We start from the raw sequence: 14,877 nt of genomic DNA on the forward strand, positions 1-14,877 counted from the left end.
TGATTTGCCATGTTGCAACGATGCTTTGGGTAGCTTTCGAACGAACCCGTAAATCTTATATTATCTATACCAGATGGAATGCGATAAATGCTGTTGTATCAAATACTTTACGTTTACTGCTATTCCAAGTTTCTAGAGTCTTATGGGGATTATGTGGTAACCCCCGGGGGTGGAAGGGGAGGGGGAGCGCCAAATCTACACTATATGTTGGAAAACGTATAAGACTCTACATAGTCTGCATCATGATTTATCACTCATTACCTTGCAGGCCCTGTTCATGGATGACCGCATTTATATAAAATGGTGGGCAGCAGCGCCCTATGAAAAATACGACCTCTATCCGAATTAAATCTTAATATCAGTACTTGAGTTTGAATATAGTACAATCCAACACAGGTGGAGAGTCCCTGGGCATGAAGATGGGAGCGCGAATTGAAGTGCCCTGAATGCTTATAAGCCCGAGCAGGGTACATTACACAACATACCTACCAATCATCCACAATATCGTCATCAGACAATATCAAGCTTTCGATCGTCACTGCGTCCAATTGTTCGGTAGCTCCCTCATCCTTCTGATTCCTACCATCGGCAATTTCCTGAGAGGAAGTCATAAGCCCCGTCCTTCCTTCTTCAGCAACTTCTAGTTCGTCTAGTGCTTCGCTTGGTTCTTCATCAGGCAAATCATCGCTTGGCCCACCGATGCCTTTCAAAACAGTAACCTTCTCTAAATCTCGCATGAGCCCCCCGCCTGATCTACCGGCAATCTCGAACAATTTCATGCCAAATGAACTCTTCTCGGCCGCTTTCCTTTGTTGTCCCCTCATAATCGCCTTGAGGTACGGTAATGTTTCCAAAACAAAATCTACTTTTCCAGTTCCGAGAGCCCCAAGGTTATCATATCCATCGAGTCGGAAAAGCTTATCAACAACTAGGTCCACCACTCCTTCAATTTCCTCCTTAGTTTTCCATAATTTGAGACTCGTAGGATAAAACATTTTGTTGTCCTTAGAATCCCGTTTGACAGGTGATGGTAATGCAATAGTTAGGCCTCGAACTGCGACCTGGAAGGAGATGTCGTCTTGTCTTATCCCCGTAGTACCTACAAAGCCGTCAAATGCTTCATGGTTACCACTCGCACCCCACGCACCGAGATTCTTGTGATATGGTCGCGATGATGTTAAAATATCACTGTCACTTAAATCCCCTATGCAGTGGTTGACACAGTCGAGAAGATCTTCGAGAGAGTGGGCCTGTCGTGAAAAGCCGCCAAGAAAATTGCAAGAACCGAGATAGTTCTCGTGTAGGGCAGATATCAAAGTCTGAGGATCGGTACCCGCTTCGTCAATTAAATTGTTGATGTCTACTCTACTGGCTCTGGGGTTGTATGGATGAATATTCAAAAATGGTTTTGGCGGAGGTGCGACGTAAACATCCTCCGTGTCGTCTCCATATCCTAGCTAACCTATTAGCCTGGGGTCGTGGATATTGATAACATTACAAATCCTTACTTACTCTTATTATGAACTACTTTCCCAACAGCATGAAAAATCCCAAAACTTGATTCTCTCTGAGTAACGCCCGTCAATATTCTTCGCTCAAGATCTGTGAGATCACCATCCCCCAGCTTTTGTCTGTGCTTGGACCTAAATGTCACCTCCTCAGAAAATGCACCTAATTCTCCATTTATTGCCAGGAATTCTAGGCTCATGATTGCACTTCTGACGTCTCCACTAGTTGCCAATGCCTGCATTAAGGGCTTGCTAGGTCGAAGCTTGCGTCCAGAGTCAAATGATTCTTGAGTTAATACGTTGGAGAGAGCTTTGAGCATAAATGTAGGAGCAATTTTGTTGAAGGCGATAGAGGTGACAAGCGGATGGCGAAGGATTTCGGGGGATAATAGACGATGGGCAGTAAAGGCACCAGGTCCGGCAACAGTGGCACTTTCGGATATTACAAGTATCAAAGGAGGTAGTGCAGCATGCGCTGGAACAGGGGCAGCAAGAAATGACTTGATCGAGTGCCTAAAGGAAGCCAAAGGTGCTTGAGAGGATGTAAAAAGCGTGTTTGGAAAATCTTCAATTAATATGACCCTTTTGATATCGCCATTAGGAAGCGATTGCTTTTCCGGTTCGGTTCCAGTAAAGCTTGACGAGGTTGAAACTAACTCCAGGCTTCCGAATTTTGATGCCCTTCCTACAAATTCCTCGAAAATACCTGTCAGTCTTACGCCGAATTCTCCCTCTTCTCGATAGCGAACGGCATTGCTAGGATTGCCCCATTCCAGCACTGTGAATCCCAGCTCCTTTGATAAGGCGTTGATCGTGGCAGTCTTCCCAACACCCGCTGAGCCCTTCAGTACTAACAATCTCTGTCTAGAAAAGCCATCAAATACATGGCTAAGCCATGATCGAACTTCAGAAACCTTCCTTGGGTTTACAGCAAGATTATCGGCCGACTGTGGTGCAAAGCGTTCCGGCCAAGGACGAGGATTAATCGCTGCATGTTTACGATTAGCACCAGTACTGCTGATGGTAGAAGGGCTGCTGCACCAACGGTATGAATGCCAACAGTTTTGGTCTTGACAACGCTAAGTGGGGTTATATTCAGAGTTTTGGTATTTTTTAGTTCTCGAATGCCTCCTCTGCTAGCACCCGGGGCCTCCCTTCGTTGCTTAGATCGAAGACCTTCGGTGCCTATGGATGGCTCACGACTGTGACCTTTGGTTTCTGATGTGGGTTGGGTTCTCTGGGAAGTGGTGCCCCTCCTCGACACTTCAGTGTCGCCTACATTGCCTAATGCTGTATCGGTGTCAGAAAAACAATCTTCGATCAGGTCATTGAGATCCTCGTGTTGAGAGGAAGGTAGTAATCTAGTCGGTGGGTTTGATGAAGAGGACAATAGAGATTGAAGCGGTTTAGTCTTCGCGGAGACATCACTTAGAGGGGATTGTATTTGTTTAAGTTTAGGGTTCTCAGTAGTCTTGTTGTTTATCGAGCTAGCTTGAGTTGATCTGGGTGTTTCTCGTTTGGACTGAGATGAGAACAGCGCTCTACGATTCAAGACTTGAGAGGAGCCATGGGCCGTGTTGGGGACCGAGCGCTTTGTGCGGGATGCCGGAGGAGAAGATCTTCGTGGAGACTTCAGTTGCCGGGATGCAGGCTGATCTTCAGAGGAGTCGATTACCAGCCGGCGTTTCCTAGGTAAGGAACGAGCCGGCATGCTGATAAGGACAGAGTTTGGGAGTGCTCAAAATATTTGGAATGGATCGGTGAGTTACGATTGAAGGATTTGGGTTCGATATGTCATGTATGGTCAAGTAAGTGAGAAAGGGGTTGGAGAGGGGTGGTGGTCTTCAGGTGAGTAAAATAGCAAAAGAACTTAGGAGCCTCAGGTACTGTTCTCAATAAATCAGTAGTATTGGGGAGTGAAGGGCTTGAAGTCCACGGAAGGGCAGACGCGATGATCATACAGTCAGGTGACCAGATATTATCACTTAGTCAGGGATTCGTGTGACGATCTAGGTCACCTGCGCTGCGCTTAGTAACACCTTGAAGTATCCCTTGGACATAAGACACTTGGAGAATCTCTCTCATGCATTAGGGCGGGTTGGCGGTCATGTATTCTCAAATTTGGCTGAGAAAAGGTCCGGGTAAGCAGTTTGCTGCATTTATCGGTCTTTCGAATACAGTTCAGAGATACCAAAAACTTCACAAGTTGCTGCTTTATTACAGTAAATCGTTTCTAAGGTAGGTCACGCTAATGCATTCATGTGTCTAAGGGATAGTCATAAGATAGAGAGTGATATCCTATCATCCTCGACCAATCCCCCTGCAAGTACATTCACGAGGCGGGTATAGAAATCAACCACCCAATCGTTACATGAGTTCATAGATTGTTCTAAGACCTAAATTGAGCAAGGAATCCAAATGCGAAGTCCATCTCTTTGTAAAACGAAAAGGAAGGTACAGTAAGGTCATTTGTCAATTTCAAAGTAAACATATGTTCCCATTCCTTTGTCTGTATTGAGAAGCAGTTGTAACGGAGCCATTTCAGCTGTCTTGTGTATGAGTACACACAGGGCCCGTTACGTGCTGAACGATATCAGAGAAAACTAGTAGCTTATGGAATGATGGTACCGGCAGTGTAGTTAGCTAACAACTGCAAGGCCTCTACATTGTAAGCTATTGAGGACATGAATCTATTTTGTATATTGTATTTATAATTATTATTGCTTGCGCCCGAACGTCACGGTGGGGTTGAATTATAAGAAAGAAACACACATGCCTCGGCCAAATCGTAGTAGAGAAATGAAGGAAATTGAGGTCTAGTCTGAACAAACCCTGAATAAATGGAAAAGAGAGAAACAGGAAGTGGGAAAGAAAAATAGAAGAGAAAGACAAAAAGAAGTTCTTCACTCGAACATGAAGAAATAACGTGGTAATAGCAGACGAAATCCTCCACTTGGCCAGGGTCCAACCTGTAATAGAGACACTTCAACTGTTTCATGTATGTGTACATACAGGGACTGGTAACATTTTGAGAGCTATTTTTGGAAGCTAGTTTAAGAGTGACATTCAAGTACTGACAGAGTAGCTAGCTATCAACTGTTAGAATAACTCCATTCTGGGTAATAGTAAGAGTATCTATATATGGAAGCAATGTGCGAGGGATGCATACCAGACCATAAGAGTACACTATGCAGAGCTCAGAGTTCGGCCAACAGCTATGAAGGCAGAAGTCTCCAAAAGGTTTTCAGTTAATGTCGAGTAGGAATCTCCTTAGTCTACCAGTGATATGGGCCCCAGCGCAAGCTGTGTTATCAACAAAGATTCACTAGGGTTAGCAGATGCCAGTGGTAATCGATCTTCTTCGATGAAGTAGTTCGGGTACATCAGCAAACCTGTAGCCTTCGCCAGACGCCCGGGGCGCTCAGGGCGCTCAGGGCGCTCGGTAGGTAAACTACCTCTCCAGAGATACCGCCAGTGCTCCTGGCGAGGTCTGGCGCACATTATTCCGCCCCAACGCACACTAGTCCGCACAACGGGCCCCGACACTAAATAATAGCGCCCGGTGTAACTAGGACGTCACTCTACCCGCCAGAGAACGCCAGTTGCATGGTTGGATATCCTGACTGCTCCTGGAGCACTCTTCACTGCTCCAGCGGGCTCTGGGGATAGAATGATTGCCCTGACTCCCCCTGACGTTGCCGGATGGGGTGCTTTGAAATCTGGCTCATGCCCGACGTACCGATTCCTACATGTCGGCGCCCCGTTCTCTCTAGGCATACACCTCTCCGCCGTTCCGGCCTCTGGTATTCACAATTCCCCCATGAGATTACAAAAACATCACTCGCACGACGATCTCTACTGTCTCCAGAGCACTCGCGACTGCACTTTGAGAATTGGTGTATTCAACACCGTGATCCTCCGCCTAATACTAAATACAATACGCCATTTAACACCCTAACTAACCCTAATACAATATACGAATCAGAAGAAATCCCCCACTATCTCCCTTAGCACTCGTGATTGTTCTACACATCCTCCTCCCCCCCCCTTCGTAATCCCCCGCTACAGGTAATTCCAGCTCTTCTTCTTCCTCCTCCCCCTCCTCTTCGGTGTCAATGCCGCGAAGTCGGGCATTAATCACTTCGTCCTGGGCGCTGTCGGAATCAACCCGACCTCCTGGAGCACTCGTGGGTGTTCTCCGAGCATCTCGGAATGCGGCAAGATCCGCAGCCAGAGCTTCATCGTCCTCGCTAAAACCCTCCTCTGGTATAATCTCAATCGTTACCCCTTTTTTATCTCGTATCTATTAGGGTTAGCATTTAGAATACCACTCGCATTACCGGCATCTAGAAGTATCATACCTTTTCTCGAAGGTTATCTTTGATTACCTCCAAGGTTGCCTCCTGGTTCTGTTTACTTCTCCCCTTCCAAGTGTTGCTCATGCTGTTGAACGTTTCTACTCGTGTTTGGATGTCAGCTTGGCAATCCCGTATAGCCCTAGGAGCATCCGTCATTGCTCCCAAGGCACTCGCCATATCAATGAGGGCATCGGGCCATACTTACTCACAACACTCTCATTCTGCGACTGAAAATTATCAGGCTTCACGTAACTCCCTGTTGACCACGCCCGAATGCCGTGCCAGATCGCCGTCGATATCAGGCAAATAAGGGTAGGGGTTATCCGCTCTAGAAATTCGGGATCCCTAACCCCTCGCATTCTTACCCCATCGAAGTATTTAAAATACAATATATCGATAATTTCCGGAGCCAGGAAGCGCAGTCGGTAGGTCTAGAATCTGTTACCGGCTATCCCGAGTGCTCTCTGGGCATCCACTGGCATCATACCTCGTAATGCTGTTGGGGGCTCAAGAAACGATCATTCTTCAAAAGGTATTCCACTTGAGCCGCCCTCGCCTCAGGCCCCACAAAATTTCCAAGCCCGTATATCGTAGAGTCCGCCAGGCGCCCTTTCACCTCGTGCATCAAGTGGGAACGGACACGGGAGTGCAGACTTCTGACCTATCATTCTCAATTATGCTTCCAGAGCACTCGTAATCCTTTTGGGGGCACTCACCTGTTTAATAACGACCTCATCAAGGTCTACTCTACACCGCACTCGGCGACTAGCAGTTGCCCACATGCTCACTACCAGTACCGAAAGTCTTGCTGCAGGTGGAAAGGGCTCATGTAGAAGAGTATGCTCCCCGATTAACACGCTACACTCCTTCTCAATCCTCTGAGCCTGCACTGACAGCACATTTGCACTCCTAGAGTTAGGGACCACAGACCTCTGAGTCAATTGGCTCGAAGGAATGTCGCCAGTGTTCTCAAAGACGTCGTGAGTGTCCTCCGGAATACTAACCTCGCTTCCCGGAATCAAAATACCCTCGCTTTCCGGCATCGGAGTACTCTCGTCCCCCCCCTAGATGAGGAAAGGTACTCGATTTCGTAGACTCTTCGCGATCTACCTTGACCGTGAAGTTGGCTTGAAGGAATCTGACGACTGCTCACAGAGTTCTCGCCAATTACCTCGCTAGGCGGTGAAGAACGATATGTCCGGTAAGTGGGGGACGACTCCCCGTATCGAGAGCGCATCGAGGAAAAATCGATATGGCGCGTAGAAGAGGTATACTCATGAGCATAAACAGGTGCAGAGGGCCTAGACTGTGAGGGTGTTGGGGGTGCTCTCTGGGATGCCGGGAGTGCTCTCTGGGATGCATTCTGGCTGGGTGCTGAAGTGGGTGCTGCTCTCCCTTGACCTTGTTTACGTATTACTTTCGCGCCCGGTCGAGTTCCACTCTGAATCGTTAGCCACTAATACTTACATGTTAAAAAGCATCAATGGGCGAGATAGAGTCGAACCTGCACCATGTCCACCGACACGTTGTGTAACGGGGGTGCCTTGAAGGGGCGCGACCGTGACTTCGATCAGGTAGATAGGCAGAAAGGAATTCGACAAGCTATCCTTTCGGCTCGTTCGATGGAAAGATAGAGTTTCATTTGTTTGATCGTTATTTGTAGTCTAGAAACTTAATAACTTTAAGGGGGCTCCTCGCTGGTAAAGACTCCCTGATCCCCCCGAAACCAAGCTGGGGCAACCGAGTTCCTTTATGGAAGTTCGGCGCCCCTTCCTTCATTACCTCTTTCCTTTTTTCACTGGCCGTCCGCCTTTCAAATAATCTGGGGGCACCACCTATTTTCTATCAGGGGGGAGGAGAAGAGTTGCTACCACACCGCGGACGAATTTTCGTCCGAGTCAAATCTCGCAATCCTTGCCAAGAAAAGGGTCGGGATCCTAGGAACTAGAGGAAACAGCCGACCAGACAGCAATTGCTTATTCAGAGTATTTAGAATAGATTTGGGTGTTTTTAAAGCAAAGGTTTGCTTTGGTAGTTTGGGTCGCACTCTTACTCCCCCCAAAGATGCACCGGGCTGAAACAGGAGGGTTCCGGCGGTTCGACGCTCCGGGGGTTATTTTTGGGGGTCTAAAACGTGTTTATTTTGCAGTGTTTCCTCAACTCCGCAATGCGTTCATTCAACCACCCCAAATGGACCGGAGCATCGCCAGGATCCTTTCTGACGTGGTAAAGCATATTTTCCGGGCATCGGCTGCAAAGTTATTGCGCCTCAAAGGTTGAATGCCAAGGTAGGGTAACTTTTATTTGGGGTTACCCTTCCTTATTTGGTCTGCTCGTCCTGCTGCTCTAGTTTTGGTCCAGTCGTCTAGCTTGACTTGTAAGACTTCTTGCTCGCCAGGATCTCTACCCTCTATACCAATAGAGGTAGGGGCTCATCTGCCCTTCTCTTCACCCATCGATGAAGAACCAGCTGCGGTTAACCTAGGGCCGTATGGCTTGACTGGTAGAACAGGTATTTTTGTAACAGCCCTACTGTGGCCCTGTTACACTACTCCTCCCTCCGGTAGACTCGTCCCGAGTCTAACCTAGGCTTTTTGGTATGGTACGTTATGAGCATACAAGAAAATGTAGCTCTAATAATCATTCCATACAAACTCAATGTAACGGGGACAGCCTTTCCTCGTATCGCTAGAATCCGAGAGAAAGGATTTGGCCGTGCAAGATAGAAATCAGGAAATCGGATAGTTGGGCGGGAAGGATCCTGAGTACTTATACTCCAAAGGATTCCATTCCCTGCTCCTACTCCCTTACTAAGTTCTGGTGATCCCTTCTAGCGGAAGGGAAGCAATACCACCGCTACCCCGCTTCTCTCTAAGCGTTAGCGGGTGCTTCCGGTTCCGAAGGCAACCACCCTTAGTCAAAGCCTTTGTAACACCTGCAGTCTTGATTGTCGCACAACCGGGACCTGCATGAATGAGCTACCGCTCAGGCGTAAGCTTAATCATTGCTGTAGAGCTCTTTACTTATTGTAGACTTTCCCAGGCATAGTCCCTGCCACTACCGGCGGACTTATCATGCTCAGAGGATGTAGAGGATCGCCGAGCACTCAGAGCTTCACTCTGGCTGGCCTTCTAATCATTGGCGAGGCATAGACTCGTCAATCATTGCTCCCATGAATAGATCCTCTTCCTAGCGCTCAGAATGTAGTTACTCTGACAGCTGGTAGCTAACCACACTGCCGGTACTTGCATGTCACTGTGCAACTGGCTTCTATCAATAACTCTCAGCATGTAACCGGGCCCTGTGTGTACTCATACACCAGACAGTTGAAATGGCTCCGTTACACTCTATTTTTTGCATCCATTTCTATTGACAAAGGAAACCTCAAGTGAAACGTGTGACCTAACAAGGGGAGACTCGTTTTCTCCACGCTTATCCCAGAACACTCCGTCGTCTCGGTTTCCCGCACTTTCCTGTATTACCATTCGTCCCATGATTTTCGGGGATACTTCGCATGGAACTCTCGGAGTGGCTCGTCTGCCATTCCTTACAACAATTTGTACGGTTCCCAAGAGTCTTCTGAGAGATAACCCTCCCAGGTAATCCGATATTGCACGAACTTCTTCCAACGACCAGCCTGCTGTCATTGGCTATCGGCTATTTTCTTGAGAACGTAACTGCCTTCCCCTTGAACCTCATCCGGAGGTGGAAGCAGTATAGCTCGTTGAGGGTCCAGCAGAGATATATGGAAGATATCATGAATGTTCCACTGAGTGGGTAGATTCAGCCTGTAGGACGCGACGCCAAGTTTCCCGACAACCTCAAAGGGACCCATTTTTTTTTTTTTGGTGGTCTAGCTTATTTGAGGGTCACTTGGTTAAGATGTTGCATCGGTCCAGCATCACCTCGTCCCTAACCTTCAGTTCTGGAGCACTCATCTGTTTCTGATCATACCATTTTTTCTGCTGTGCTTGTGCCGCGCTGGACGCGTCGAAGTTGTCTAGTTTCCGTTTAAGTGAGGGCCAAGTGGAATCTGGTTGAAACCTATAGTTCGCGTAGAATGGCGATGCTTTGGTTGACTCTTGGGTGGCCGTGTTGTAGGCGTACTTGGCAAGCGGGAGTAACTCTGCCCAATCGTCCCGCTGACAGAAGCAATAGTTTTTTGAGATACTGTTCTAGCGTTAGGTTGACTCTCTCAGTTTGCCCGTCAGTTTGAGGACGATATGTTTCGAATCTAGAGTCCTGATCGGAGATAATCTCCTCAGGAAGTCCATGCAGTCGCCATATCTCCCGGAGGAAGATTTGAGCAAGTTCTTCGATGGTTGCTTTGGTGATAAAGTCCATTGAAATGGAACTCCAAGGAATAGAGAGGACCTCTAAAGGTTGCAACATCCCTTTCTTCTTGTGTGTTTGAGGCTTTAGCGCGTTGACATGTATCGCAACTCTGAACGTATTCTTCCACATCGTTGTCCATCTTTTGGCAAAGGACAGTGCCCGAAGGCGTTCTGCCGTTTTGAATTGTCCAAAGTGACCAGCAGTCTTCGAATCATGTAGGGCGCTCAGGATCTTGAGCTTCAGTTCCCGATGATTTGGAATGTACCACCTTTCCTTATAGAAGACGTGTCCGTCCTTTAAAGTCAGGTATCGGTTCACCGGATTCCCAGAGGTGTTCTCAATGGCTTTTTTCAAAGAGAGGTACTCTGGATCTAAGGCTGCTTGAGCCCAGATTTCATCCAGGAGCACCGGTGTGAGTTTGCAGATTTGGGCTGATCTTGCACATGCTGAGTTGATCATAACGATCGGGTGTTGGACAGAACCCATTATAAGTTGTCCTGGCTTAAACAAGAATTTCAGGGTCTTGATGAGCCTTACCCCCCTCTTTAAGGGCGTGGTCCCAACGCCGAGACAAGATGTCTGGTTTGGCGTTTTTAGTTTTCCAGGGCGGTATACAACTTTGAAGTCAAACTCCGCGAGGTTGGCCGCCCATCGAGCTTATCTCGGTTTCAGCGCCCCCCCCCTTTTTTTTTTTTGCTGGTTGGTGACGACCGTGACCGTATCTTTGTAGGAACGCAGAGGGTGACTCCGGGGGTGGTGTACCTCTATGGGATTCCGGGGACAACCCCTTGGCGAACCCAGGCTGGAGGAAACCCAGAGGTGTAACGGAGGTAAAGCGAGCCCAACTCATGCCTAGGTTCGGAAATATGGGAACTGAGGATCTTATCATCCACTAACTGACCCTTGGCTGTGAGGGTAAGGGCCTTCCATTGGGCTGCCGCATCATCCCTAGAGATAGCTTCGCCAAAGGCTGCTCTGAGAGCATCCACAAAGGAATCCCAGCACTTCCATTTCTCATCTAACACCACAGACATCCCAGCTATCCGGTTGGCAGAAGCTTGGTCAATGGAGCTGTGGTAAGCCTCATACCAGTTGGCTGGGGCTTCTCCTTCCATCAGGTTACCAGCATATCGGATCCTAACCTCTTCGTAGGTAAAGAACTGGCTTTCAATGGAGAAGACATTCTCACATTGCCTGATGAAGGTCTCCACATTGTTTGCTTTGCCATTGAACTTGGCCTGAGGGTGTGCCTTTGGTTCTCGGGCCCTGGAGGCAGCGGAGGGGTGTGAGGGGGGCCGGAGGTCTCATGAACTGTGTCATGGAGGCCAGGAGCTCTGTCTGCTGCTTCTCCAGCATCTTCCTGAGGTATCTCCGCCATCCTCTCCTATCTCCATACTCAGGCTCCGAATCTGAACTATCTGAGTCCCCTCCCGGGTTGGGATCGCCACCAACCGGGGGGACTATTCCATTTTGTCCACCATTACCCGCTGGTTCTGGGTTCTGGTTTTTTCTCCACCGGGGGTTTCCCTCCGGCTGGAGGTTTCCCTCCGGCTGGAGGTTTCTCCTGGGAGACTTCGCTCGTTGAAGCATGACACAATGGCACCTAACTCCTTGTCGTGAACGTCATAATTCCGTTCGGCTTGTGACATCATTTTGGAGTAAAAGACTCCTGGATACCACTTGTTGTCATCTCGGTGGAATTGGGACGGTATGCTAGATTTAGCGAAGTTGGAGGCATCGGTCTCAATCTTGGTAGCTAGCTCGGCATCAAAGTGGGCTAGTACGGGGGCGGATGGAAGGCCTCTTTCAGGACTTCGAACGCATGCTCCTATCCCTCAGACCAGGTAAACTCGGTGTCCTTGTCTCCTTCCACGGTTAGTGCTGGGTTCGGTTAAAGCCGGACCGAACTCCTGCTTCGGCTAACCACGCTGATTCTCGGAACTGGAATAGGAGTTCGCTTATAAAAGCGGGGTATCCGTCGAACTAAGGAGGGTAAGAATTCTTTTCCTTCTATTCATTCTACACTCCAGGGAGTTCGATCTTTCCACACCCAACACCAAATTTATCACCTCCTTGCAGCAATAATGTTTTTCTTTATTCTATTCCTCTCTTTGTTCATTGCGATCAATTCGTCTATTGTACAAGCGTTTTTATCTAACGCTAGTCGATCTCGGCGGGGGACAAGGCTTAGATCCTCAACTGGTGCGGTTGTTACTGATCTCCTGGAGCTGGATGGTGGTAACACCATCCACGCTCGGAGAGTTGCTCGTAAAGCCGTCCGATCACGGAGTGCTATGAGGTAGGCATGATCCAGCGAGTTGTGTAACCTCTTCTTACTACCGCTAATGCTTCCACAGGCATGCTGTTCCTCGGAGTTTGGAGACCTCGACCTTCGATGGCCATTTCAACCAGGTCCCATTTCTGACTCGGGAGGATTACCGTCGTCCTTATCCCTTCTCCCAACCAGGGGACAGAAGTGTTGGTCAGGCTCGTGTCCGTGCGGCACTGATGGAGAAACGGGAACAGGTGCGGTGGATGCGGGATGAGATTGCGCGAGATGGAAGGGGAGCTGAGTGGATGCGGCAGCGAGTGGTCCAAGAAGAGGCAAGGGAGAGACAAAGACTGGCTCTCCAAGCATATTACGAGGCATGGTGGCGCCAGAAGAAAGCCAGTTATCCCCCTCTTCCGGACTCTTCCTGCCGTCATCGTGGACGAAGTAACGTTGACTTTGGTTGGGACTGGGGCCCAGATGGGGAATGGGGGCCGTTGGTCAATGGGACTATCAGGATTTTCTAGGAGCGATCCTGAATGTGGTCTCCTTTCCGAGCGAAGCTGGGCGCTATAACCCTTTGAGCGAATGTGGGCGCTATAACCCTTTGAGCGAATGTGGGCGCTATAACCCTCTGACGGATACAGTGGAGACCATAGTAAAGAGTTAGCCTCTCCCATGCCAGCCTGAGCTGAAAAAAAAAAGCTAACTGCTCGGTTATTTCAGCCTTGAAAGTGGTCCTAGGTGTTCAGGTAGGTTTTTTTCTTTCTCGTGGGGTTCTTTAAGCGAGGAGCTTAAAGTTATACTGTAACGGGGGTGCCTTGAAGGGGCGCGACCGTGACTTCGATCAGGTAGATAGGCAGAAAGGAATTCGACAAGCTATCCTTTCGGCTCGTTCGATGGAAAGATAGAGTTTCATTTGTTTGATCGTTATTTGTAGTCTAGAAACTTAATAACTTTAAGGGGGCTCCTCGCTGGTAAAGACTCCCTGATCCCCCCGAAACCAAGCTGGGGCAACCGAGTTCCTTTATGGAAGTTCGGCGCCCCTTCCTTCATTACCTCTTTCCTTTTTTCACTGGCCGTCCGCCTTTCAAATAATCTGGGGGCACCACCTATTTTCTATCAGGGGGGAGGAGAAGAGTTGCTACCACACCGCGGACGAATTTTCGTCCGAGTCAAATCTCGCAATCCTTGCCAAGAAAAGGGTCGGGATCCTAGGAACTAGAGGAAACAGCCGACCAGACAGCAATTGCTTATTCAGAGTATTTAGAATAGATTTGGGTGTTTTTAAAGCAAAGGTTTGCTTTGGTAGTTTGGGTCGCACTCTTACTCCCCCCAAAGATGCACCGGGCTGAAACAGGAGGGTTCCGGCGGTTCGACGCTCCGGGGGTTATTTTTGGGGGTCTAAAACGTGTTTATTTTGCAGTGTTTCCTCAACTCCGCAATGCGTTCATTCAACCACCCCAAATGGACCGGAGCATCTCCAGGATCCTTTCTGACGTGGTAAAGCATATTTTCCGGGCATCGGCTGCAAAGTTATTGCGCCTCAAAGGTTGAATGCCAAGGTAGGGTAACTTTTATTTGGGGTTACCCTTCCTTATTTGGTCTGCTCGTCCTGCTGCTCTAGTTTTGGTCCAGTCGTCTAGCTTGACTTGTAAGACTTCTTGCTCGCCAGGATCTCTACCCTCTATACCAATAGAGGTAGGGGCTCATCTGCCCTTCTCTTCACCCATCGATGAAGAACCAGCTGCGGTTAACCTAGGGCCGTATGGCTTGACTGGTAGAACAGGTATTTTTGTAACAGCCCTACTGTGGCCCTGTTACACGTTGGAAGAAGCAATTACCTCCGCTACCGCGCCAGTTGGTTTCCTCCGAGCATTGCCCAGTGCTCTGGCAGTAGTCGGCTGAACTGTATGAGGTCTCTTTCCGACAGTCTGAGACTTCTGGGTGTAAGATGGGGGGGGGCTTGAGGTTCATCCTCCGGTTCATCCTCATCCTCCTCAGAGCTCTCGTGGTCATTCTCCGGAGCATCATCATAGTCTGAGTGGCTAGTATCAACTATTTCTTCCACCTCTGGCGCCTCAATTGCCTCTGGCGCCTCAATTGCCTCAGGCTCCTCCTGCGCTTCAAAATTATCAGTATGGTCCTCGGGGAGATGAAATTCTACCCTACTAGGACTGCTCCTCCCAGTGGGGGTTTCGGAGGAACGGAGAAGACCTTTCCGAGTTATTTGAGCGGCGGTGGTCGATTGACTACTCCGAGTGCGGGCTGGCAGTGGAGTCAATGTTCGGTAAGATATTTCAGACTCGTCAGTCAGTAAATCTTCATGTTCTTCAGGTCGTTTTGGGAGTCGTGGGCGCTTTGGGGCAAGAGGTGCTGAACCGGAGGAGCGCTTGGTGGGAGCCAT

The 14,877-nt window shown here is 48.8% G+C and overlaps 4 protein-coding genes across 4 annotated transcripts; all 4 read right to left on the minus strand.

Moving 5' to 3' along the window:
- Positions 1-485: 485 nt before the first annotated feature.
- On the minus strand, positions 486-3,219 carry LAJ45_00102 (uncharacterized protein; the record flags this gene model as incomplete). The annotated part of the gene is made up of 4 exons (XM_046109704.1): positions 486-1,453; positions 1,513-2,372; positions 2,438-2,496; positions 2,554-3,219. The coding sequence occupies 4 exons, from the start codon at positions 3,217-3,219 to the stop codon at positions 486-488; spliced, it is 2,553 nt and encodes an 850-aa protein (XP_045976397.1).
- Positions 3,220-5,472: 2,253 nt separating this feature from the next.
- Positions 5,473-6,909, minus strand: LAJ45_00103 (uncharacterized protein; the record flags this gene model as incomplete). The annotated part of the gene is made up of 2 exons (XM_046109705.1): positions 5,473-5,811; positions 5,870-6,022. 2 exons carry the CDS (start codon positions 6,020-6,022, stop codon positions 5,473-5,475), a joined length of 492 nt encoding a protein of 163 aa, XP_045976398.1.
- Positions 6,910-9,735: 2,826 nt separating this feature from the next.
- On the minus strand, positions 9,736-10,660 carry LAJ45_00104 (uncharacterized protein; the record flags this gene model as incomplete). The annotated part of the gene is made up of 2 exons (XM_046109706.1): positions 9,736-10,008; positions 10,058-10,660. The coding sequence occupies 2 exons, from the start codon at positions 10,658-10,660 to the stop codon at positions 9,736-9,738; spliced, it is 876 nt and encodes a 291-aa protein (XP_045976399.1).
- A 3,659-nt stretch (positions 10,661-14,319) lies between these two features.
- LAJ45_00105 (uncharacterized protein) lies at positions 14,320-14,877 on the minus strand (the record flags this gene model as incomplete). Its single annotated transcript, XM_046109707.1, has 1 exon — positions 14,320-14,877. One exon carries the CDS (start codon positions 14,875-14,877, stop codon positions 14,320-14,322), a length of 558 nt encoding a protein of 185 aa, XP_045976400.1.

The sequence above is a fragment of the Morchella importuna genome (genome assembly GCF_003444635.1).
Source record: "Morchella importuna strain M04M26 chromosome Unknown Morimp01GS001, whole genome shotgun sequence".
NCBI classification, from domain to species: domain Eukaryota; kingdom Fungi; phylum Ascomycota; class Pezizomycetes; order Pezizales; family Morchellaceae; genus Morchella; species Morchella importuna.